This window comes from Vipera berus, assembly GCF_964194415.1.
Source record: "Vipera berus genome assembly, chromosome: 2".
NCBI classification, from domain to species: domain Eukaryota; kingdom Metazoa; phylum Chordata; class Lepidosauria; order Squamata; family Viperidae; genus Vipera; species Vipera berus.
Window position 1 is genome coordinate 62,779,693 of NC_138203.1, and position 26,461 is coordinate 62,806,153.

At 34.7% G+C, this 26,461-nt stretch overlaps 1 protein-coding gene across 8 annotated transcripts in view; it reads left to right on the forward strand.

The window, feature by feature from the left end:
* CDC14B (cell division cycle 14B) overlaps positions 1-26,461 on the forward strand; it is a 72,068-nt gene that overhangs the window by 23,200 nt on the left and 22,407 nt on the right. For 6 of the 8 annotated variants that reach the window (XR_014025554.1, XM_081320831.1, XM_081320832.1 and 3 more), the window contains exons 2-12: positions 36-129; positions 4,846-4,921; positions 6,532-6,624; positions 18,532-18,608; positions 20,136-20,202; positions 20,731-20,793; positions 21,164-21,251; positions 21,487-21,717; positions 22,530-22,668; positions 24,100-24,253; positions 24,675-24,772. Coding sequence is in view for 7 of the 8 variants with exons in the window: in XM_081320831.1 (XP_081176957.1) it covers positions 36-129; positions 4,846-4,921; positions 6,532-6,624; positions 18,532-18,608; positions 20,136-20,202; positions 20,731-20,793; positions 21,164-21,251; positions 21,487-21,717; positions 22,530-22,668; positions 24,100-24,253; positions 24,675-24,772 (1,180 nt within the window). In the remaining variant the exon portion in view is untranslated. The remainder of the gene's footprint in view (positions 1-35; positions 130-4,845; positions 4,922-6,531; positions 6,625-18,531; positions 18,609-20,135; positions 20,203-20,730; positions 20,794-21,163; positions 21,252-21,486; positions 21,718-22,529; positions 22,669-24,099; positions 24,254-24,674; positions 24,773-26,461) is intronic. The other 2 variants (XM_081320837.1, XM_081320836.1) reach the window with 1 other exon arrangement.

Here is a 26,461-nt window from a genome sequence, read left to right on the forward strand (position 1 = left end):
TACTATTTTGGTGTTTTGTTTGTTTTCAATTTCAGATCGTCTTTATTTTGCCATTCTGTTCCGTAAACCAAAAAGCGGTAGTACAAGTACACACTATTTCTGCATAGATGATGAATTTGTGTATGAAAAGTAAGTATAATATTATTCCCTTGTTTTGCAAGACAGAAATAAAAAAAATTATGAACAACAGCATATATAAAAATACATTGTGAAGCTTTCTGATAAAATAAATATAATAGGTATCTGGTCTTCTATCATTGGCCAATTGTGGCCAGTCAGAAACCTTTGATCTCAGAAGCATTATTTATTTACATTGTGTATAGTAATCTCAGAACCTTATTCCTCATAAATTTTACTCACATAGTTTAAATTGTTGGCCCTCATTACTTGTGACAAGAAATCATGGAATGATTTCACTGTACTTTAGGGATGTGTATGTTTGTGTGTGTGAATTTTATATATTTTACTCAAGTCAATCTTATTTCCTAGCAGTAGCCTATACAAATCCATGCAATTTTCTCAGTAACATTTTCAGAACTTTTTTTTGCCATTGTGTTCTTCCCATTAATGCGTCAAAGTCACCTGGCTGTGGTTTATTGCCTGATGCATTTAATCACAAAATTGGGTCTCTAGAAAGAAATTGCTTCTTTTTTAATTCTGAATTTTCCAGCATTCATCTTTTTGTATGGCTATGGTACAGATAGATCATCTTAGTCTATTCAAAATGGTTCAGTTCAGTAATGGAAATTGAAACAGGAAGTTTGATTGATATTTTTTTGCTTTGAAAAGAAGTTTTATTGAGTTTGGAATAAAGCAGTCAAGTCTGCTTTGAACTGAATATTCCTAGAGTCCTATTTTTTCTAATAAGATAGGAAATGGTTATTGAAAAACTACTAAAATGTGCTAAAGTAGAAGATTTTCGTATTTTCAAATATGAGTAGTCCTCAATTTACAAGTTCATTTAGTGACCGAAATTACAACTGCATTGAAAAAAGTGACTTATGACCACTTTTCACACTTATGACTGTTGCAGCATCCCTATGGTCATATGATTTACATTCAGATGTTTGACAACTTGTGCATATTTATGAATTGCAGTGTCCCAGGGTCATGTGATCAGCTTTTCAACCTTCTGACAAGCCAAGTCAATGGGAAACCCAGATTCACTTAACAACCTTGTTACTAATTTAACTGCAGTGATTATCTTAACAAATATGGCAAGAAAAATTGTAAAATGGGGCAAAACTCACTTAACTTATTTCTTACTTAGCAACATAAATTTTGAGCTCAATTGTGGTCATAAGTAGAGGACTACCTGTATTTGAGGTACTGCAAACATCATTAAAGCATTCTATCCTAAAGGGTGGGATTTTTGACATTGCCTCCTTCCTAGGGCTGAGAGAAAGTGACTGGCCCAAGGTCACCCAGCTGGTTTCATGCCCAGGATGAAATTAGAATACATGTTCTCCCATTTTATAGCCTGGTGCTTTAACTACTACACCATCTGGCTCTACCAAGAGAGGTTGCGCGATTGCTAAGAATGAAGTGATAATATAGGAGTACAGTCTGAGAAAACTTGTTCTCTCAAAATATAGTAATGTGTTTACTGCAGAAATAGCTTTAAGCTGATTGAACTTCTGAAAAACAATATCCAGTTGCTCTGGCATATTTAGTTCCTTTCCCAATTTTTTATTTAAATAGCAAAGGTCAGATGGACTTGGCAAATACTTAGGGAATGCCATAGTGAATCATGTAGTTCAGAAGAAGTAATTTTATAAAATGCAGTTGTAACAATTGGCAGCTAAAATTCGTGGCAGTGAAAAAGGATGGAAGAAGAAAAGCTGTTAATAAATAAGGAAATGTATTTTTGCTTCATTGCTTTGAGAATAAATAAAAGGAACCCAATAAATAGTGATTTCTGTTCCTTTTACTTTAGTGCTATTGTGCAAATACTATTTATTTTTAATATGAGATTGCTTGAAGCTTGTTTAAAGCTTTTGTGATATTGTATACATATTATTTTTTTTCTAAATGAACATTATATAGCAGTCAAGAAGGCTTATTTGAAACAGAACTCATTATATAGTAAAGCAAGAATCTGGCATCTGTATCTATCAGTTTTGTCCAAAATCTGAAAAATGGAATGCTAAGAGTGGGAAAGAGCATTTTAAATTGTAGGCTTTTAACTTAATTATGTGCTTCCTAGAATTCTAGATGATGATGATGATGATGATGATGATGATGATGATGATGATGATGATAATCATCATCATCATCATCATCATCATCATCATCATCATCTTGGGTGCAATCCCAAAACAACTGGAGCACCACTTGAACACCATTGGCATTGACAAATTCGCCATTAGTCAATTGCAAAAGGCGGCCTTACTAGGAACTGCTTCCATCCTGCAACAATATCTGTAATACCATCAAACATCACATCTGCCTGTCCCAGGTCCTTGGTAAGGACTCGATAGGTAGACAAAAATGCCAAATCCAGTCTGAACATCTGGCTGACTGTGCGATGATTAATAATAAAAACAACAACAACAATAATAATAATAATTCCAAAGAGTTTAAGAATGGTTAAGATTTTTTCTAAGGTGTAAACCTGGAAGCAAATTGATAAATTTATTTCTTTAACTCTATAAATATTGTGATGTTTTAAAATTATTATTGCATTTGTTAACTGATCTGAAGCATGATTTATGTTGAAGAATCATGTTTCATGTTAAATTGAAGAATAATATCCATCTCCACAGTCTCCATTTAGTTGAGCTCTTACTTCATAAATATTTCCATGTAGTTTTCTTATCAACAATATGGAAATAATTTGCCACTGCATTCTTTTAGGATGTTTTTTGACTTCCCAGTCTAGCTTATAACTTAATGGTATCCCATCCAACTATTAATCGGGTCCAGTCTTTCTTTGTTTCCAAAACCAGAAAGATCAGTTGGGAAATACATTTTCTACTGTAGAGCATGTTTCCTTGATTAGTTATTGTGGCTAAAACACTTGAAAGATCTGTGTTTCATAAATTACACTGGGAAACTTGTGGCCTATCAAGCATTTTAGAATTCTTACCTCCAGACAAAGGTTAATGGATATCCAGTACATCAGGAGAATCCCAAGTAGGGAATTGTGGCTTGGATGGTGTTTCCTTGAATGAAAAGCAGTTGAAATAAGGAGAAGATCTTATGTTGATATATAGTATTCCCATTATTGGCCTCCAGAAATTACAAATATTAACCCAAAGCACTAAATATGGGAATGTGTAGAATTGTTTATTGCATTTATTACAAATGAAAAATAGACTGAAAAATATTTCCTAACTTTCTATGATATCTCACTATCGCTTTAAGGAGAGTTATTTTTACAGAGACCAACAATTTTGTATTTACCCCGAGAAGGTTGAAATTATTGACTGGTTGAAGCTAGAGACTTCAGTTCATTTTTAATAATATGAATCAGTTGAATTATATTAGAAAAGGCCTGCAATCCAGAGAGGAGACCTGTCTAAATGGTTTTCCCATAACATTTCACTGTGCTAAGAGTGTTTTCAACCTCTTTGAGTTTCTTGGCTTTTAGAGAAATTGCCATCTATATGCCTGAAATGTTTAGATGCCAATTAGTCTTCTAGGGCACATTCCCTATTCTACTTCCCTCCAGTTAGTTGGAAATTCTGGGAATTGAAGTCAACACATCTGAAAGAATATACCGGTAATGAAATTCTACTTTAGGTTTAGACTTTTCTCAGTTGTACAATAATCTTAACTGTTTTTCCCTAGATATTACTAGTTGACTAAGAGTTTCCATGTTTTCTCTTGCATATTATTCACAAAAGTTGCATAAAGTAGTTTTAACTTAGGCGTTCCATGTTTGGACTGGCTTTGATTGTGGAATTCTGAAAAGAGCATCTACGTTTAAGCATTATTCATCCATAAATTGATGCATATCAATCAGGATATGTATATTCTGCATGAGTCATGGATATGTTTCTTTGTATTGCCCTGGAGATCAGGAATGGTGCAAATGATGACCTGGCTTTATAATCTCACTTTTAGCTACCGTCATATTAGTTGTCCCTTTGGTGCCTCTCTTGTCAGTATAACCTGCCACTGAATAGTGGGTAGGCTATAAGTAGTATGAATAATTGAACAAATTAATACATAAATGCTTGTTAAAAAGAAGTCAGCTCATGGTAAAGATATATTTAAATAAACACCAGGCAATTCCCTATTTAGCTATGGTGAACATTCGGATTTCTGCATCTGTAGGCCCTCTTTCAGCTACATCCAGTGAAGAAGTAGATCAATTAAAACACCAAGCCTATCGGCCGTATACAAAGAGACAAGCTCAGATCAATGAATCATGCAGAGTTGAGTGAAATTGGCTCTCTTTGTGGGTTGATACTTCAGGCTTACATGTACCCTTAGTAGTCTGATCAATTTACAGCATGTTATACGTGTACTATTGTATTAATCACTTTTACATTTTAATCGAAGATGTGCCTACAAAATATTGCATTACCTGTTCTAAAATGGTTTCGCCATTTATTGACTTTATAATCTAGGAGATATTGCTCTCTTATTTGACAATATATGTAAAGCTTGCAAGATTTCTTTCCCCACCAATAATTACATTGTGTTTCAATGCTTATCTTGAGAAAGATGGGGGGAGGAGAGAAAACATGCCAGTTATAATACCTGTTTATTAAAATTTAAACAGCTGCAGTGGGAGTGTGTGGAGAAAATGTGGGGTTTTTTCACAGACATTTCAATAAGGTCTTTTTTTTTCCTTCCCTATCCTTCTTTTCTCCTTCTCCCTCCCCTTTTTCCAAGCTTCTATGCAGATTTTGGCCCACTCAATCTGGCAATGATTTACAGATACTGTTGCAAGCTAAATAAAAAATTAAAGGTAACATCTAATAGTTCGGTCATTCTCAGTTTCTTTATAAAATGTTAAGAGGGAGTGAACATTCTTTTCTATTTGTTTTGTTTGCACTTTTTAATTATTGTATACTCCCTTCCCAGAAAAAGTAATAAAATCTTCAGATTTATTTTGGCATTGTTACAGTTTTAGATTTTATTTCATAGTATAAATAATTGGGAATTCATAATGTAGCTAATGATTAAAGGCAGAAACACAAACTTTTAAAACTTGAAGTCCTATTAATCAGGAGCAGAAGTAAATTATTGAGAAACTGTGGGGTCTCTTGGAATACATTGTAGTGGTTGGTTATCAGTACCTGGCTTTTAGTTAGAAGCACATTTCTTTATTATATTTTTTAACATCTTATGCATAGTCATAGTTATTCACATTCCTGAAGATGGTAGTACTGGCATATTTTAGTCAACTTATATAAAGCATAATATTGAAAATACAGTTATTATATTCTAGGGGGATGTGCTTTAATGTATAAATAAATCACAGGAATGAAATCTGTTCCCATTTCATGATCCCTCTGGAAATGTAATAATTTTTAGTTACTATGTTTGTTTTCATCAGTTGTGTCATGATACAAATGAATAGCTTGTGATTTATCTCTCTTTTTTTCATTGGAAATAGTCACATGCAACGGCTACCTGAGCTTTATGACTAGCCAGTTATTTTCGTGTGTGAAAGTAGTATTCATTTAGTATTCTTTAAGAACTGGTCTTTTTGTAGATAACATCTTTAGGGATATAATCCTTGTATATTCTAGGAGGTTATGTCAGTATGTATCTGTCACTTTTTTGCTGTAAATGAATAATAATTTTCACATGCATCTTAAACCACTTTGTAAATTAATAGGACTTATTAAATCAGCAAAGCTGAGAAACATTACTGTACTCTATAGTAACTTCATTCCATAATTGAGTCAAAAATATTGAACAAACTAACCACTGAAGCATGTTGGAACCTTATAAATTATTTCATTAAGCTAGTGGTTTACTTATTATTTTTTTTGCTCTCAGGACACTTTCCCAGTTTTAAAAATTATGAATCAAATAGTTCTTGTTTGTATGGGTTATATTTATTAATATTTGCCATATTAAACATTAAAATTGATATATTTGAAGGCTATTTGGAATCATTACATGGAATTATGTAAAAATAATATACATTAGATATTAACATAAAGCATTTCTCATAAATGTTACTAGTTTCTAACAAATAAAAAATGAGAAACATGATGTTTTAAATTTTTGCAAATATCTTTAATAGGTGGCAAATAATTTCAGTTATGATGAACTCCTGAGATGGTCTTGGGGGGTGCAGGGGTCCTCAAACTACACTTTAAGAAACACTGGCTTAAAATATTAATTTGAATGTTATTTTTTTTTCTCTTGCTATTTTTTTTTTGTTATATATAAGAATCCAAGTGCTACATTCTCTTTTTATAGTGGATGTTGTCATGGAACTACTTCGTAAATGTAGCATCTCTGCATTTGACTATTTAAATTGTATTTGGGATATTTACATTAATTAATTAATACATTTAAAATTCAAGGATTCCAATTAAAATTCTGTTCATTTCTTGATAGTCTTTTACCATGTTAAGGAAGAAGATTGTTCATTATTGCGGTTCGGATCAGAAAAAGCAAGCCAATGCAGCCTTCCTCATAGGCTGTTACACAGTAAGTATTTTAACATCTTAAACTGGCAAAGTTCACAAATTTGAACATACTCTTCTGTGTTTGAAAGATCAAAGAGTTGTACTTCTATGCCAGGCATGTCAAACTGCCGGCCCACGGGCTGGATGCATCATACTGAAACCGTGCCCACTCCATTGCCGGCATTGGGGAAAAAGTCATGATACGTCATGCGACGTCCTGAGTTTGACATGCCTGTTCTATGCATTTTCTTTCATCAAGGGAACTTTAGTATAAATTCTCTAGACTTCATAGTTACAGAACTTATTTAAGTAAAATAAAAATTACATTGAAAAGCAGAACACTTTGAAATGGCAGTCACAAAGTGGACTCAATCTGAGTGACAGATAGTAATGGGGGGGGAGCAAAATGCTTGTTTGAAAGTAAGAGTAGGGTCCAAAACATGTCTCCAAACAAACAAACAAAAAGCTAAGCTCCATGCTCGTGAGCATACCAGGAGCTAGAAAAAGTGAGAGAAAGCAATCCCGGTTTGATTTCATGGCTCACTACTTTATAACATTGTGTTTAAAAAAATGACATACTCTTATCTTAGATGTAGTTTCTGTAAAGTTGACTTTTGATAGCCTCAAAGTATGCAAGTTTGGGATTGCAGCTTTAATTTCCATCTTTATTAATTACACCCACTTCTTATTTAGCAACTATGTCAATTTAGCAATCATATAGTGATAATAAATGGCAACAAAAATTCATTCTTTTGACCAATGCAGACATTTAGAATCAACTTTCCTATGCCTGACAACAAATGTTTTCAGTGTGAGACTGATTAAGGTCTGGTCAGTTTCAATTTCAGTTTCAAGCCACAGGTGAGCCAGTGGAAGGGTTCTAATCACTACTTAAGGTCACAGAACTCAGCTTGTTCAATTGATTTTCATTGATTTGTGCTTTAAATTGTAAGCCGCCCTGAGTCTTCGGAGAAGGGCGGGATATAAATGGGATTTTAAAAAAAATTGGTTATGACTTTTTAGGGAAATACTGTGCTGCAGAGAAAAGCAGCTCAGGAAAAGATAGCTTGTTTAAGCCATCTCTCCACCCTGCAAAGAAAGTGGGGGGGGGGATGTCAAGCACAGGTCAATGTAGGAGAAAAGTATCTGAAAGAAGCCAGTCGTAACCAGTGATCTTTGCTCTCTCAGTCATGGGTTTGCTTAGCCATTTCACTTAATGGCAAAGTCAAGAGAATGCTACATGAGGAGAGGGTGTAGTTATAATTTTTATGTAAAAGGTGCTTTCATTCATGTAATGAAGGAATTAACCAATGAGGCCAAGGTGGAAAAGTGAATGGGCTCCTGACCTGAAAGATTATCCTTTCTCAAGCTCCCTCTACAAGTTAAAGTACACGTGCTTTATGAAGAGTAAGTGGCATGATCCACTGGTTATGAACTGATCATCCAAAAATAATAGTCCTTATGGAAATCCTTCCTGTTCTTAATAGCACTTGGAATTGTGATTTCATACTTTTCATAAAATCATTGTGCTATTCCTTTATTTGTTAATAATGCACAAAAATCTGTTTTAAGCCATTCTTAAAGAAGATCCAGGATAATAGCCATAATTATTTTCTCCTATGCATGAGGGTGGATGGGTGTCACGATTTTGAGGAGCACGCCTGAGAGCCATATTGTCAATAGACTGTTCAACTCAAACCTAATAGGATATCACTGTGCAATATAACACAGAGTTTTTATTCAGATAATCACGCTGCTCACACTTGCTTGTTTAATTACCCCGGGATACACATTCTTTTAATCCAATTCAGTTATTGCTAGCAACTGGGAAGGAGGGCATTAATCCATTTTTTCTTAATTATTTTTGGACTCAGTGGCTTGATCTGGGACATTATATCACCCAAGGGGTTAGTTTTGACTGATTTGGATGGATTGTAAGATTTAAATAGCAGAAACTATGTCATAAAATAGTGTTTTTTACATGATCTGAGAATGCTCTGGGGCTTTGTTAGTGAGAACTGTATGCAGCCCATGTGCCACTATTTGTCACCTTCAATTTACAATATCCAACATTGTCAAACTTGATTTATCATTTTCTTGTTATAGCAGAAGAATGTGGGTAAAATAATCTTTATTTTAACACAAGTACAGCCTCATCTGTTTTCATTACAATTCCAAATGTATCTTTACTGCAGATTTATCTGAATTAATATTCTAAAAGGAATTTAAATATTTAATTTGCATGATTACTTAATCCAAAAATAATTTAAAGATAGTTTAATCAAACTAGTTGCTATTGATATAAAATAATTGGATAGTTGTTAACATGAAACTTCAGCTGTACTTATCTTAGAGATTTTTGTACTTTTGTGCGCACAGTGAAATACCTTTGCTAGGACATGTAATATATGTATTACAAGATGTAAAATGTTATCCATATATGTAACCTTAAACAAAATACAATTACTGCAAACAAGTGGTTTTATTCATATAAAATATTTTCATGTTTAGATGATTGAGAATATAATTAAAAACTTATGATTTTCTTGCTTGTATCAAAATTATTATGATATATAATGTCTTTTATTCTAATAGCAATTTCCTCTTTTTAAGAAGATGTTTTAAAGATTTATTTCCCACTATGATGTGTGTGTGTGAGAGAGAGAGGGGGGGGGAGGGAGGGAGGAAGGGAGAAAGAGATCTCAGTTGATCTGATCTTCTCAAGTTGAAAAGCCAAATGCCTTGAGCAGATTACACAGAATTAGAATGGTCCGGGTTACTTACGGGAGCACCTGCGGCCGGCATCAACTTCCCTTCGTCCAGTGCGCTCCCACAGAGAGGGCTTCCTTAGGGTGCCGTCGGTCAAAGAGTGTCGCTCCTTCCGACGTGACCTAAAAACATATTTATTTGAACAAGCCGGCCTGGTCTGATGGGTTTAGGGGTATTTTAATGCTATTGTATTAACTTATTGAATTGGGCTGTAGTATTTAATATTTTTTAACTTTTATATATTGTATTTTATTGTATTGCCCTGTACACCGCCCTGAGTCCTTCGGGAGAAGGGCAGTATAAAAATTAAATTATTATTATTATTATTATTATTATTATTATTATTATTATTATTATTATTATTATTGTTGTTGTTGTTGTTGTTGTTGTCGTTGTTGTTGTCGTTGTTGTTATTATTATTATTATTATTATTATTAATTTTTGAATGGGCTCATGTCCCTAAGGATGAAAGTAAATATATTTAAGTTAAAGAGATTCATATTGCTCAATGCTAAATTCCTTTTTCAAAGAACTTGTTATGGTTGTTAATAGCCTTTCCATTCTAATCTCTACTATTTGGGTTTGAAATTGTGTTAGATGTTTCTAGAGGACATTTAGTAAGTTTTCAGGGCATATTAAATATGTAGAGTTAAATTAACTTTCTACTTGATGTGAAATTCTTATTATTACAATGAAAGTTCTTGTGTTAATTAACTGGGTTACTTTAGCTTAGAATTTAACGTATCTGTTAGCTATTATCAGAATGCTAATATTTTCAAGCACCTGTAAAGTATTATAGTAAATGCATTTTTCTAATGGTTATTGCATTCTTCAAAATATAACTGACAAAATAATGTTTTCAAATTTTAGAGTGCCTTGCAATTCTGAAAGATATTTTTAATCTTAGAAATACAGTTATGTACAAAGTCGTCCTATGTAACACAATTCAGAGACAGTTAGAAAAGCTTTTAGGTCAGTGACTCTTATGTGCTTAATTGGTTTTGGGACACAGTTCAGAATGTCACGTGCATCTTCTTGGGCAAAGCAGATGAAGCCAAAAATATTCTTTTTCATAACTTCTATCTGTAACACTTTCTGAAAATGTGATTGCTGCTTGCTTCTTCTGCTCTGTAAAGACAGATTTTTGTCTTTATGGATGTTTTCCATCTGGTGATATACCTAATTTTTGTTAAATCCTGTCCTTATCTACCATATTCAGTAAGAATATCAAACACACAAAATGATTAGTTATGTAAAGTTCAGCAGCAGCAGCAGAAAGAGGTGTTTGAAATAACATAAGAAGATTGCAAAATTCCTTAAGACCTTATAGGTTTTCTTAGTAATCTGGTTGCTTAGTCTTTTGTAATTATTTCTCATCTCATATATTGACACTTATTGTATGCCAAGCTGTATTGAAGTAATTAGAATGTGCAAACCTGGATTTGTGCTGCTGGAAAAGCATGTAGAAAATGTTGAAGAAATGAAGTAGCAATTAGAAAATAGTGGTTGTTTTTGCTTTCCTTTCCTTAACTAAAGATTAATATCTTTATTAATGGGTGAGATTCAAGGTGCTGGTAATGACCTATAAAGCCCTAAATGGCTTGGGTCCGGGATATTTGAGGGAACACCTGCTGCCAGCATCAAGCTCCCTTCGTCCAGTGCGCTCGCAGAGAGAGGGTCTTCTCAGGGTGCCGCCGGTAAAAGATTGCCAGCGGATAACACCCATGGGGAGGGCCTTTTCTGTGGGTGCGCCTGCCCTCTGGAACCAGCTGCCCGTGGAGCTCAGGACTGCCCCTGACCTACGTTCATTCCGCCGAGACCTGAAGACTTGGCTCTTTGAGCTCTCTGACCCAGGCTGAGAATTTTAACTGGGTTTTATTTTCAGGGATAATTTAATCTTTTATTTGTCTTTTAACTTTGTATTTTGTATTGGTATGATTTTAAAATGCCCTGTAAACCGCCCTGAGTCCTTCGGGAAAGGGCGGTATATAAATCTAATAAAATCTAAATCTAAAATCTAATATGCCAATTTTGTCTTAAAAGGGAGCACTGTGTGGGAAGAAACGTAAAATTCTTCATATTATCACACTAAACTTCTGCAGTAGGTGTTTTCTGTCTACTAATATTACAAGGATTAACACAGAATGTCCTTCCTTCTGTTTCCTTTATGTGTCTCAGTTTAGAAATAGCTTCTACTTGTCTTGTCCTTTTTTCTTTGTCTTTTGCCTCCATCTCACTTCTTCTTTCCCAACCCTGCATTAACTTAGTAACAGTGTTTCTTTTTCTCAGGCTTGGCACTAATTATGTTTGGAGGGCTACCCTTCTTGGGTCCTACCCCCAAGAATTGCTGTAATTCAGGTGATCTTCTCCAGGACTCTTCTCTGTGTACTTTATTTTCTCATCTTCTTCCTTCAGGGTAAGCAGTTTCCTTCACGTCTTGTGTTCCCCCTCCCCTTTTTTTTTCCCTCCTAAAAATCCTTCTAGGTTTCAACATTTTCTAGTTGTAACCTGTTTTAGATGGCGCTGTTGAAGCAGACACATCATCTCTGATGTAGCTTTCAAACGTGTAACTTCTTTCCTATTAGTTTGAAATTAGATGAAATGAAACATATGCCATTAAAATCAGTTTTAACTTCTAGGTTAATACATAAAACGTAATGCCAGAAGTATGTTTCATGTTCAGTGTGTAGATTTTCATAGGCATCTCATTTTATTTTTTAAAAAAATGTGTTCTTCAGATTTTATGTGGCTGCTGGTATTTTTCTTTTGCTTTTTATGATGTTCTCCTTCTCTCTCAGTTGGGTATACCATACAGTATTCTTGTGTGTATTTTATCCAAGGGATGATATATTACCTTATCTTTATCCTATATTAGATGTCAAGGTTCACTTTCTACCGTACATAAGGATTTTTTTTATCTTTTACCGGCTTAAGAAATTTCTGTTGCCTTTAATTTTGCATCATTAATTCATAGGTTTTGTTTATGTACTGGTTTAGGATTATGATTTTGTAGGGATAGACTTTTTTTCTTACCTTCATGAAAATATATTTTTTAAATAAAAAATATAAACTGCTGGAGACTTTGAAATTATCCTAAGTCCAGTAGGTCTTGATATATTTTTTTTCTAAAAATGTACTTAATTTTACAGGTCTTCCTCTCTTCCAAACTTTGTGACAGCTGTTTTAACTTTGATTCAACTTCATTGCATGTTTTCAACTAGAAAATATGAGTAACAGAGATTTGCATCTGTTCTATATATAAGCTACTTTGGATGCTGCAGATAAGCTGTTACCCAACTGTTATAACCTAGTTAAGAATGCTTCCTTCCTTCCTTTATTTGAGTTCAAGTACCTTCCTTCCTTTACAATAATGCAGTGTTAACATCTCCATCAATGTTAAAAGTAATTGAATTGGAAGAATTCACTCCTAGGTTGGGGAAGAGAAAATGAAATCCATGACCTGTTCTTAATTGTTTTTCCCCAACATGATTGCAGCCAGCTCTATTTTGCCTTTATTAACTCTTAGGATAAATGTCAGAAGAAAATAAGGACTCTTTTCTTTGGTACTTCTCAAAGAGAATTGCGAATATATATAGATTTGTGTTGCAGGTTAATCCAGTGCTGTTATAGCAAAATGTGTTCTGAATATTGGTACTGTTAACACTAACTGTGGGCGGGGGGGAACGGAATAACAGTGATTGTCAATGATTAATTTGGTAGAATCCATTGCTAAAGCATTGTTGGAATTAAATAAATATGAACTAATCAGTATCTAGGAAGGAGACTGTGAACATACGGATGAAATAACTTCTTCATAGTAAATATTAATTTACTTGGTAGAAAATATTTAGTTTTAAATCAGTGTTTTAAAAAATATAAAATACGGGTTTTTTAAAAAAAATATCTAAAACATTTCCAAGAAGTTAAAATGTTGAAATGCAAGAGTTTTTCAATTATAATAAAAGAGCCTTGGTGGAGCAGTGGGCTAATGCCTCCTTAAGTAACACCAGCTGCCTGCAATTAGTGCAGGTTCGCATCCCACCAGGCTCAAGGTTGACTCAGCCTTCCATCCTTCCGAGGTAGGTAAAATGAGGACCCAGATTGTTGGGGGCAATAAGCTGACTTTGTAATAATGCTGCTTGGGGTGTGTGTGAAAGCCCTAATAAGCAGGCATATACATAGAATGAAGGCTACTGCTAAGCTTGTAAGCTGCCCTGAGTCATCGGAGAAGGGCGGGATATAAATGGAATTAAAATAAAAAAATAAAATAAAATAATACACGTCTTTCTGGATTTATAGGTAGTCCTTGAGTTATGGCCACTTGTTCAGGGACCATTCTAAGTTATGACAGCATTAAACAAAGGGACTTAGAGCCGTTGTAGCCCACTCATGATCACATGAACAAAATTCAGCACATAGCAAGAGCATTAGCACTTATATACCGCTTCATAGTGCTTTACAGCCCCCTCTAAGCGATTTACAGAGTTGGAATATTGCCCCCAACAATCTGGGTCCTCATTTTAGCGACCTCGGAAGGATGGAAGGCTAAATCAACCTTGAGGCCTGTCAGGATCAAACTCTTGGCAGTAGAATGCAGAGTTAGCCTGCAGTACTGCGTTCTAACTACTGCACCACCATGGCTACACATGTAACGTCTTCCTTCCCAGGCTTCTTCTGCTCAAGCCACTCACACCATATTATAGCACCTCCGTTCCCCAACTCATACACAGCCTGCACTAGGTCTCAGGGCCTTCTCCATTTACCCTCATCATACTTTAAGACCGTATTGCTTAGCAATAGCCATGCCAGTCCCAATTGCAGTATAAGTCAAAGACTACCTGTATGTACTATTCTCTCATATTTTCTTAACAATAAATGTCCTTTAGCTTCCTCTCTGAAACTGTAATCATCCTTGCAGAACTAAGATTACAGTTTTTAGTTGTTCCTTTCTCCTTCTCTCTGTTTAATATTAGGTTATTTTTTAAAAAAATAAAAATCCAGGGAACAATTTTTTTTCTTAATTGCATCCATTGTATTTGCCTAAGTAGAAAATATACAGTAGTACCACTTGGTATAGCTTTTCTTGTCTCTAAGGAAATGAAGCATTTTGCAAGTTAATTACATTTATCCAGCACGATAAATACAGCAAGATTGAGCAGCATCTTTGTCTATTTTGAGCCTGGCAGGAAAAGGAACAGCAAACATAATTCCATTACAGCTTGCAATATGTGAATGTGTGCGTTCACATTCTTCCTGCATACAGAACACTCAAAATTTGTTGTGGAGAATAGGGGATGTGCTGTAGAAAGTGTGAAAATGATACTCCATACAAGCTTGCATGCTATGATATTTCTTATGAGAAAACATTCTGAATTCTGAAGAAAACTGAATTAAGCACTATACCATCCCATGGCCCTGAGTTAAGCACTATGTCCTGGATAGCTAGTAATGCAACCCCACATGATTGTAAACTTTAAAAAAAAAGTGTGATTTTTAAGTGACATTTATATACAGTAACTATATTATATATTTTATATGTTTTACATATTCCTTTTCAAGCCAAAGGTTTTGAAACCCATATACTATAAATTAACGGCTTTGTATAAATTTTGTAGAACAGAGGTGGGGAACAATGGTCCTTTTAGGACTTGTGGACTCCAACTCCCAGAATTCCTGAGCCAGCAGGAATTCTGGGAGTTGAAATCCACAAGTCATAAAAGAGCCATCATTCCCCACCCCTGTTGTAGAATGTGTTGCAGTGTACCTACTTCAAGGGGGTAAGAAGACAATTATAAAAACCACATCTTAGAAATCAGTACTTATTAAATTTAAATTTAATAAATTAAATTTAAATGCCATCTTTTTTGCAAGAATTCAAGTGCTATACTGTACATAGTGCTTCCTGAACCTTTTTCCCCATGTGTGGAATAGGCCAAGGAATGTGACAGGCTCAAAGTCACCCAGTGAGCTGCTCCAAATGAAGTTGTTTCCCCATTCCTAGTATAGCACTTTAACCACTACATACTAATTCTTCTTCATTTATGCTTCCACTGGATCCAATATTAAAACCACTAATACTAACAGTTTTCAAGTAGCTTTGGATGGGGCAGGGGACACATTTCTGGGCTATATGCAACTTCAGGAAATACAGGCTTAACCATAGTAATTGAGACTGGAGTTTCTGTCATTAAGCAAGTCAGTCATAAAGTGCAACATCACATGACCATACCACTTAACAACAACACTCCCAGGTTACAGTCATTAACTGAGAATTTCTTATGATAGAAACTTCTGACTTCCTGCTGCTTCCCCATTGATTTTGCTTGTGGGAAGCCAGTAGGGAAGGTCACAAATTGGGCCCATGGGATGCTGTGACAGTCAAAACTCCAGGCCAGTTGCCAGGCACCCTGATCACAGTCACATGATCACAAGGGCAATTTGCCAGCCAGAACTTCGAAGACTGATTAGTAGTACCACTTGTTCAGTACTATTACAAGTTTGAATGGTTGCTGAATATTGGTCATTAATCAGTTGGAATGGAAAGTATATTTTCTTTTCATCTTCTCAATATAATCCTCAAAATTCCTAGCTGGGAGATCAAGTGAAACTATTAGTTTTGAAATTTGGTGTTTAGAAATGGTGCTAAATGTTATTTTATAAAACATTCCCCATTTTATACGAATGCTTGCAGGTTTGTACAAAGTGTTTTACTTAATGTAAAGCTTCCTCATATTTGAAGTACAAACTAACATTTTGTAGTTATTGTCAGTATGGCTTTTCAGATCAGTTTCTATTTACTAAGAGTTTTTTGAAGCTTACATTAACTACAGAGGGATCTCGGAGTCCTAGTGAACAATCACTTACATATGAGCCAGCAGTGTGCTGCAGTTGCCAAAAAAGCCAACACAGCAATAGCAATAGTGCTTAGAATTATATACCGCTTTACAGCCCTCTCTAAGCAGTTTATAGAGATGTATATTAAACCGTAGAATGGGTCATTGGTTCATCATTGACTTGGCTGCTTTGTTCTTAGTTCCTATTTAGTCCTAGTGGACAATCACTTAAATATGAGCCAGCAGTGTGCTGCAGCTGCTAAAAAAGCCAACACAGTGCTAGGCTGCATTAACAGAAGGTTAGAATCAAGATCACGTGAAGTGTTAATACCACTTTACAGTGCCTTGGTAAGTCCACACTTGGAATACTGCATTTAGTTTTGGTCACCACGATGTAAAAAAGATGTTGAGACTCTGGAAAGAGTGCAAAGAAGAGCAACAAAGATGATTTGAGGACTGGAGGCTAAAACATAGAAGGAACAGTTGCTGTAATTGGGTATGTCTAGTTTAATAGAGAGGAGGACGAGGGGGGACATGATAGCAGTGTTCCAATATCTCGGGGCTGCCACAAAGAAGAGAGAGTCAAGCTATTCTCCAAAGCGCCTGAAGGCAAGACAAGAAGCAACAGATAGAAACTAACCAAAAAGAGAAGCAACCTGGAACTAAGAAGAAATTTCCTGACAGAACAATTAATCAGTGGAACAACCTACCTCCAGAAGATGTGAATGCTCCAACTCTGAAAGTTTTTAAGAAGAGACTGGACAACCATTTGTCTGAAATGGTATAGGGTTTCCTGCCTGAGCAGGGGGTTGGACTAGATGATCTCCCAAGATCCCTTCCAACTTTTATTGTTGTATTATTTATTTATTTATTTATTTATTTATTTATTTGTTTATTTGTTTGTTTATTTATTTATTTAAAAAGTTGGAACGGAATCTTGGAGGTCATCTAGTCCAGAGGTCTTCAAACTCGGCCCTTTTATGACTCGTGGACTTCAACTCCCAGAATTCCTCAGCCAGCATGCCTGGCTGAGGAATTCTGGGAGTTGAAGTCCACGAGTCATAAAAGGGCTGAGTTTGAAGACCCCTGATCTAGTCCAACCTCCTGCTCAGGCAGGAAACCATATACCATTTCAGACAAATGTTTATCCAGTCTTCTTAAAAACTTCTAGTGTTGAGCATTCACAGCTTCTGGAGGCAGCTTGTTCCACTGATTATTTTTTATTATTGTTGTTGTTATTACATTAATTGACATGGCCTGTGAATCTCTTCTTCAAGATTTGTGGTAATAGCTAGTTCTGCTCATGAGAATGTAGCATCTATTCATCAAGAGATTTGGATGTTCTTGAAACAAGGCCTGCAATTTTAATCTGCAATGGATAATTACCTTGTGTACAGGTATATTGTCTTGGGGATGCTAATTGGATAATAAAGACTTGCAGCCATAAAATTATGTTTCACATATAATTTTAGCCTTTACTTCACCTCCTAGGAGAACATTGTCATTTTGGGAGACAGAAATGTTGTATTACTTAGTTTTTAGTCTAAAATTGGGGTTGAAATTTATTAGAAATTGCTATTGATTGAGGGGTCTTTTTCTTACTTTCATTTTTTAGCAATCAGAGTAGGTATCTTTGTATTTTATTAGTTATTACTGCTACACCCAGTTAAATGGGTGATCTGAATACCTGGGTTGATGAGGAGCAATTAAATCATCAGTATTTAAGATGTTCCAGAAGTCTTCTGTACTGTTAAGTAAACAATACAGATAGAAGTAATGGACCCAAATCTTTTAGGGCTGGAAGTTGTGTGTCACCTTTGGGCTAAAATGATACAGTATGAGTATCATGCAGTTGCTCTTGAGAATTGAGGTATTGGTAAAAGCAATTTGTCTAAAATAGTTCCCAAATGATTATATTAATAGTAACTGGATAACTACAACCCTAGATCTGGCCAAAATGCCAGAATGTTGTTGAGCTTCTTTAAACATTGATTTGACCATCTTACTCATGTATGAAATAATTGACCTTTTGAACCATGTATATGACTTACGAAGCAAATGTTAAAATGAATGCATAACTAATTTTGAATTATAGATTTACTACAATGGCTCTATATGGATCTTGAAAAGTACTTACAATTGTATGACTTTTTATTCAATTTCAGTTTACCTTATTACTGAGTTCATGTTGGCTAGTATGTTGCACTTTTCATTTCTATTCTCCAGCTGTGTGTCTTGTTTGTTTAGTGGGTAGAAATAAAGATAATTTAACAATGAATTCCTTAAACCGCTCATAAGAATGTTTTTCCCTTTCTTCCTTGAAATAGATAATATACTTGAAAGAATCTCCAGAAAGTGTATACAGGCATTTACTGTTTGGGAATGTTTCATATCTTCCATTCAGGTAAATAAAAGCATGTAATTGAACACACTCTCTCTCTATATCTATCTATCTATCTATCTATCTATCTATCTATCTATCTATCTATCTATCTATCTATCTATCTATCTATCTATATACCCACCTTGCCTACCCTACAAGGTTGCATCCAAAAAAGGTGCCGGAACTCCGTTCTGAGCGTTCTGTGAGAAAAAAAGCCCTGTGTGTGTGTGTGTGTGTGTATATATATATACATATATATGTACATATACATATATATGTGTGTGTGTGTGTGTGTGTGTGTACACAGAGATCGAGAGATCTTAACTCTTTGGAACATATAGATCGGTATTTTCCATTTCAGCAATTTTGAAATAAGTGGACTTCAACTCCTAGTATACTTATTCCTGGCTATGTTAGGATCAGTTAAGTTGAAGTCCACATGTTGTATCAAGTCCACATATTGTATATAGTGGCTGCATTTTTTATTCTGCAGTTGACTAGTTGATTCATAAAATATGCAATCTTGCAGATGAGCAAAGCATTTATACCTTGTTTGTGGTTGATTTTTACTTTGTATGTAGTGGGAAGGGTTTGTTGATTTTTTATTTTTTATATGTATGTGAACTTGGCAGAGAATTAAAGTGAACCAAGAACAAGAGAATCATAAATAATCAGTGCTCCTAATTGCAGTTTGCAACTGTGGGTTAGCATAATGAATGAGGAAAATGTAAGCCATTGTTTCAAATAGACTTATTGCTATAAAACAAGTAATGATTTATTTGGTAATTCTCTTAGCACCTCATATTAAATTTAAAACATGTCAAATACATTGTGAGGTTATGTAATACCCGAACTCAGATCTATAAAAAGAGAAGATTCTCTGTTCTCAGAGAAGGGGATGGGGTGGTAAAAGGAAAATGGGCGTAGATATGGATTCTTAATATTACTATTAAGGCTATTAAATCTGTTCTCTTGCTGATGAAATTGGTTTGGATCCGACTTTTTCTCAAGATGATAGATGGTATCCATTTTCTCTCTTTCTTCCACATCTTGGTGGAATGGAATTTGTTTCTTGTTTTTGGATCAGCAGCCTTAAAATGCCATGCAATAGAGACTATGCCCATCATGTGCTCTGTTTTACTGCTTGCAGCTATTAAATGTGTCAGATTTTATCAGTTTAACAACTTTATATATATAGAATACATATATATATATATATATATATATATATATATATATATATATATATATATATATATATATATATATATATATATATATATATATATATATATATATATATATATATATATATATATATATATATATATGCCCTCACTAGCTTAATATGTTGGTGTAAACAGAGTCGGGAAAAGCAATAAATGGATGCTAAAGAATTGGAGAACAGCTGGTGGTTTTTCAGTCCTTACTAAACTACTTAGTGCTCATGTAATGAAAATGAGTATACAGATATATATAGGCAAATGAGAAACATCAGCTGTTTTGTCTTGCAAACTGGATTTGAGCTCATATATGTATTCCTCACAGGGATGCTGCATTTGGTACCTGCACTTTTCATCTAACTCTGCTTGACTGTTTCCATGCAATAAGTAAGGTTAGTATGATATAGTTCATGTTAGTGATATTTAATGGCTGCTACTTATTTAAACTTTTTGGAATCCTAGGGAAATTTTATCTCTGAAATTAGATAAACCAGAGAAATAAATTAAAACAAATTCTGAGATGGTTCCAGGAGTGAGTATGCAAGAATTCTCTCAAGAATTCTTTGTTTACCTGTCCATGTTATACTACTCATGCATTCTGACCTTCAAGATTGGTTGCTTGTCTATATTAACTTGAGTGATGAAAGCTTCATTATAAAGCTGAGTAGCATTTAAGCAGTAATGTCTTTTATGTGGCACTTTTTAAATATTCAGTCTCCCATTTGGATGTGTTAGATTTGAACTTACCGTGTTTGCTAGTTTACAGAAGTTGTGCTGCTAATTTGGAAGATATCTGATAGGAGTATTTAAATGAAATCAGTTACTATGCGGATGATTGGTAAATAAAGTGTTTAAAAAGAATGTTTATCATCTACTCTACCAGATTTCTACATGTTAAATTCATTTCTTATGGATTATAGGCATTGCATTATGGCTTCCTTGATTTAAATACATTTGATGTAAATGAATATGAGCATTATGAAGTAAGTATCATTCACTTTTCTAGTAATTACTTATAGTTAGTGTTGAGACTATATTTGCATAAAATTGGCATGTATTATTTACATCTTGAATTTTTAAAAAATAAATTTAAATAAGTGGGGTGGGAAAAAATAAGTAAACGAACCAAACTTAAAACTCTCACATCACCATGTGAGGTAGCCCTTCAGCAAAGATTAAAAGTGTGATAGCATGTGGTCTGTAATCCCAGATGAATTGAAAGTATATATTTTGATGTACAACAAGACCTTTACATTAACAATCATTGTCTCCTTTGTTTTGTTCACCAAAACAAATAGATCGAATGCTATGTATCAGAAATGAAGTTTAAAAAAATGTATTATTTCTTAACAGAGGGCAGAAAATGGAGATTTCAACTGGATAATACCCAAAAAAATCATGGCCTTCAGTGGACCTCACTCAAGAAGTAGAATTGAAAATGGTATGCTTAAATTATAATGAGTTTTATGACGTTATGTTCCATAGGAAATTACCAGATACAGAATCAGACTGTTGGCCAATCTGGTAGTTGCAGTTGCCTCATATTTAAGGCAGAATATTCCCTTAATTTTCAGAATGAATGTTTGTGGGGGAAAAACACCTTGTATAGATTTGGATGTTCTTTTATCAATGGGTTGTATCTGACATGGTTTTCTGCATTTGTTTTTTCCTTCAAGGGTATCCACATCATGCACCCGAAGCCTATTTTCCATACTTCAGAAGGCATAATGTTACCACTGTAATCCGCCTGAATAAGAAGATGTATGATTCTAGAAGATTTAAAGATGCAGGGTTTGACCATTATGATCTCTTCTTTGCTGATGGAAGTATACCTAATGATGCTATCATCAAAGCATTTCTGAACATTTGTGAGAATGCTGAAGGTGCTATAGCAGTACATTGCAAAGGTATTAAAGTGATGAATTCAGATCATTAATGTCTCATTGCTTATATGTTCATAACGTGCTTTACCAGCCCCTGTAGAACTCATCAGATTTGGCTGTCTGAATACTGCCTCAGGATGTATTTTTAATGAGTTTGATCAGAATTAGATCATTTCACAAAATGTTGAAATTAGTCATAGCAGAGGATACTCTTTTTTCCTCATTCTTTGAAGATAAGAGGTTATTCTGTCTTAGGCTACAACTACTGTCGCCTCTTGCTATAAATCTAATGACCTGTCTTTGCCATTATCTATATGGAAGCACGCTAATCTAATACGCTTGAGACGCAAGTTACAAAATGTTAATAATATGTTGTGCTAAAAGCCTGTTCTTCCAGTAGATGCATGTAATTGTTCCAAGTATTTTCAATCAAACTTTTTGCATAAATGAGTGTAGTTTACAGTAGATCCAGGATACTACCTATACAAAACTTTGAAACCCCTCAAAGGTTATACAGTATAGTGTTTTTGTTACTTTGAATTGGTCTAATAGCAAAGTCAATCCCCTTAGGTTTTTGAAGAACAGCTTTCAAGGTTATCCTATCTTTAAAACTTTGAATTGAAGGTTCTTCAGTTTTTTCAACTTCTTATATTTATTTATTTATTTATTTTATTCAATTTATATACCGCCCTTTTCCTGAAGGACTCAGGGCAGTTTACAGGGCAAATTTAAAAAAAAAATACAATATACAGATTAAAATACAATTAAATTAATAGCCCCAACACTTTAAAATTAAATAACCCAAATAAAGTAAATTTCCTTATGTTTTTATACAGCTGGACTTGGCAGAACTGGTACACTTATAGCGTGTTATCTTATGAAGCATTACAGGATGACTGCTGCTGAAAGTATTGCCTGGATTAGAATCTGTAGACCTGGTTCAGTGATTGGAACTCAACAACATTTCTTGTTGGAGTATGTAAACATTTAAATATAGATGCATATATTTATGTCTGTATGCTATATCAGAATGATTAACTATTAAATATAATTGTTTTTGTAGCAAGCTGGACCTCTTTAATCTGGTGTCCTTCAGATATGTTGTCTAGCCTGACCATTGTTGAAGGGAATTATAGCCCATCATATCTGGAAGGTACCAAGTTTAAAGAAAGGTACCCTGGGCCTTAGCTTCACTTAAATGTATAATAGTTGTCCTTTTTTCATACATACATATTCACAAATACATACATACATACATACATACATACATACATACAAAATAGGCATTGGTGTACCCACATACAGGTAGTCTTAGTTTAGTGACTACAATTGTGACCAGCAACTTGGTCACTAAGTGAAGTGGTTACTAATGCTTATGATCTTACTTCAGCTTTCCTTTGCTTTGCAAATTGTTGTAACTGCAAATGGTCACTAAACAAGGAAGACCTGCATATGTTATACTATCATTGTATGTTTCAACCATATAGCCACATAGAGAGTTATAGAGAGTTACTAATTGTTTGTTTTTTAAGGAACTGGTCATTACTTTAAGTTCTGAATGAAATGAGAAACTGCATTGTAAACAACCTGCAATAGCCACCGTTTGATCAGAACTATCCAGGTCTATTCAGTGGCTAAATGTGTTTTATCACAAGTTAAAAATACTAGGTTCAGGCATATTAACCCATGATACTGTTTATGTGTTTGGTTTAACAAATGATATGAATCCTGTCATTTTTTTAAAAAAATTATGATTTATAGCAGTACAATGTGGAAAAGGACATAGTAAATCAACAAACTGCATAACAGGATAATGGATTAATCAGTGTATTATCCTAAATTATATCTATCGTTGCAAGTGTACCATTCCATACAGTCAGTTTTGCTCATTACATTTGTGCTCTTTGACAGCCATTCTATTAATGCTTAAATGTAAAATTTTGCATTCATTTTCAAAATCACATTTTGCTAGGTGTTACTCTGTCTTTTCCGGTAGGTTTTTGTACCCAGAAAAGCCAAACGCCTGCTGATTAGGGAAGAAGATGGCTTTTGCTAAGCCTCTGCATTTCACCAGGCTGCCTTTCATACTGTCCCAGTGCCTCAAAATTTTGGAAGAGGTACAAAGAACTATATGGGGAAGAAGAATGAGTGACAGTCAGGGCCTTTTAGCAGACACTTCTGTTACAGCACAATGGATGCAACCAGATGGAAGACAGAAATAGTTGTATGCAATTCAATAGTCCCATTGTATAATTCCTAGGAAACGTGATGCTAGAACTAGAACTGATGATCTAGCTGTGCCCTTGCAACGATTAATGTCCAATACTGAAACAACTTGATTTTAATTATAAATATGGTTATACATTGAAATGAACTGGCTTCTAACTTAATTTCTTTCTATTATAGGAAACAGTCAGAACTTTGGATGGAAGGTGACATTTATCGTTCAAAGCTAAAGAAGACTCAAAAGCTTGCAGTTACAAAAATCCTTTCAGGAGTAGATGACATTTCAATTAATGATTCAAAAAATCAGAATGCCAGCAGAAAAGATTCTGAACCGGTAATCATCCGCATGGTGTGCTGTTGGAAACCTTAGGACTGTTTTTTCCCGCCTTCTTTTAATATGGGTATAATAAAGCAAGAGTGGTTGGATTCATTTGTATGGCTGTTCTGTATTTCTGTTCCTATCAAGCATTCCAAAAGTAGAGAAAATAACGAGATTCTGCAAGAGACGTATGGGTATAATAGTACTTTTTGCCAAAATGCCTCTTTTCTGCTGCTCAGGTTTACCTTTTCTCTTACTGATTTGACTTTCACGTTAAAAAAAACTAAAATAAAATGCTCAGAACACTTTTGTAAGAACTGTTGGCACTGGGTAAAACAATCCACCCCTATCTAGTACTGTGGTAAATATGATTCTTCAGTAGTAGGACTTGGAAGCTTTGTTATAAATAATTTAATGACTTACCATTTATTTGCAGTACAGTGATGAAGAAGAAACACACACAGTAACACAAGGGGACAAGCTCCGTGCCCTTAAAAGTAAAAGGCAGGCAAAAGCATATTCAGTTCCATTAACGTAAGTTAACTTTATTTTGATTTTGTAAATGCAAACACTTTTTTTTGGAAATTGGATTTAGTTATGTTCTGTATTACCTCGTTGTAGTTCATTTTGACTGAATCACTTACAAGCCTGCTCGCGATTTCATTTTATTATCACCAAATTCTTTGGTCTCTCAGTGACATACAAGTAATCTTCCTCAAATGCTTTTTTAAACTGTTAAATTGAATGTTTTTTAAACTGAATTTTTTATAGGGTTTGTTATCAATGTCAGCAGTATTGAAAATGACTCCTGAATGAAAGGTCAGATTCATCATTTTAGTCAGAATAACCTCCTTTCTAGGGACCTTTGCTTAGGAAGCTGTTGTCATCCCAGCCCTTGTGCTGGGATGGGTTGTGCTATACCTTTAAATGTGTATGGTAAGTTTGTTTTTATTAAGGTTAGAAAAAGAAGCATAATCGCTTAAAAATGCCATGCTTTTAAGATACATAATTAAATATTGGGGGGAGGGAAATAGTTTCATCAGTGCTACATTTTGTGTGTACAGGTATAATGTAATATACATAAAACAGATTTAATCTGTTAATCCACCCATAGAGTGCTGATGTGATATGTGATATTGGAAGGTCACTTTGTAAATAAGGGAGTGGTTGGGCATTTTTTGAAAAAAAAAAGTACTTGAACCAGTCTTAGGATTAATTCATACTTTAAGGTGAAAGTGAGTTGCAGAACAATGGCAAAGGAATTCCTTAAAAAAAACAGATAGCCTTTGCTCAGTGAGTGGAAAACATTTTCCATAGTGAAAATTAATGTACATTTCTTTTAGCTGAAATGTACCATTCATCTGCAAAATTCTTAATTTTCCCACCCCCTTTTGACTTCATGTTCATCTCTTCCTCCCCACCCTTCGCTCCTTTTTAGATGTCTCCTAGCTATACTGGCCTCTGCTCTGAGTAGCATTGTCATCTGGTGGATTGTGTGTGGCTCCCTTCTTCCCAACCTGCTATTCTGTCTAGATGGTTTAAGAACATAGGTCCATCTGAACCTCCCTTGGGAGAGCCACTGTGTAAGTGTCCCTGTTACATTCTCTTCAGTAGCTCATTTTCTTGCCTTAACCATAAGCGCATTGCATCTAGCTTTTATTCCCATCTCCTCCTGCCCCCCCCCTTTCATTTAACTTCTCTAGGCACTTTTAAAAGCAAAAAGGGATGTAGTACAAGGGGTGATTTATCTATCTTAGAATTTTCTTCTGAGCTGGAATTCTCTTTTTGTCTGTGTGCTGGTCCAGATATTTTGTGTAGAAAACTTATGTGTGTGGTATTATTTTGAATGCATAGTAGTAGGATTTGCTTCCTTTTGAATGTATGGTGGGATTTGCTTCCTTTTGTCTGCAAGTATGAGAAAATTAGTCTGTTTCTGGAATCCTTTGAGGCTGGACCTGCTGACTTGTGTTTTCACTCCATAAGTATGAAGAGCTGTAAACAAATAAGCCCATAATCTAGGCCAGGGGACTTCAAACCTGGCCCTTTTATGACTTGTGGACTTCAACTCCCAGAATTCCTCAGCCAGGCACACTTGAAGTCCACAAGTCATAAAAGGACCAAGTTTGAAGACCCCTGGTCTAGGCATTCAGTGCTATAGTTCTCTTATATACCCACTCCTCATTTAGTGAACAAGTTCATTTCCAGTGACCAGGTTGTTAAGTG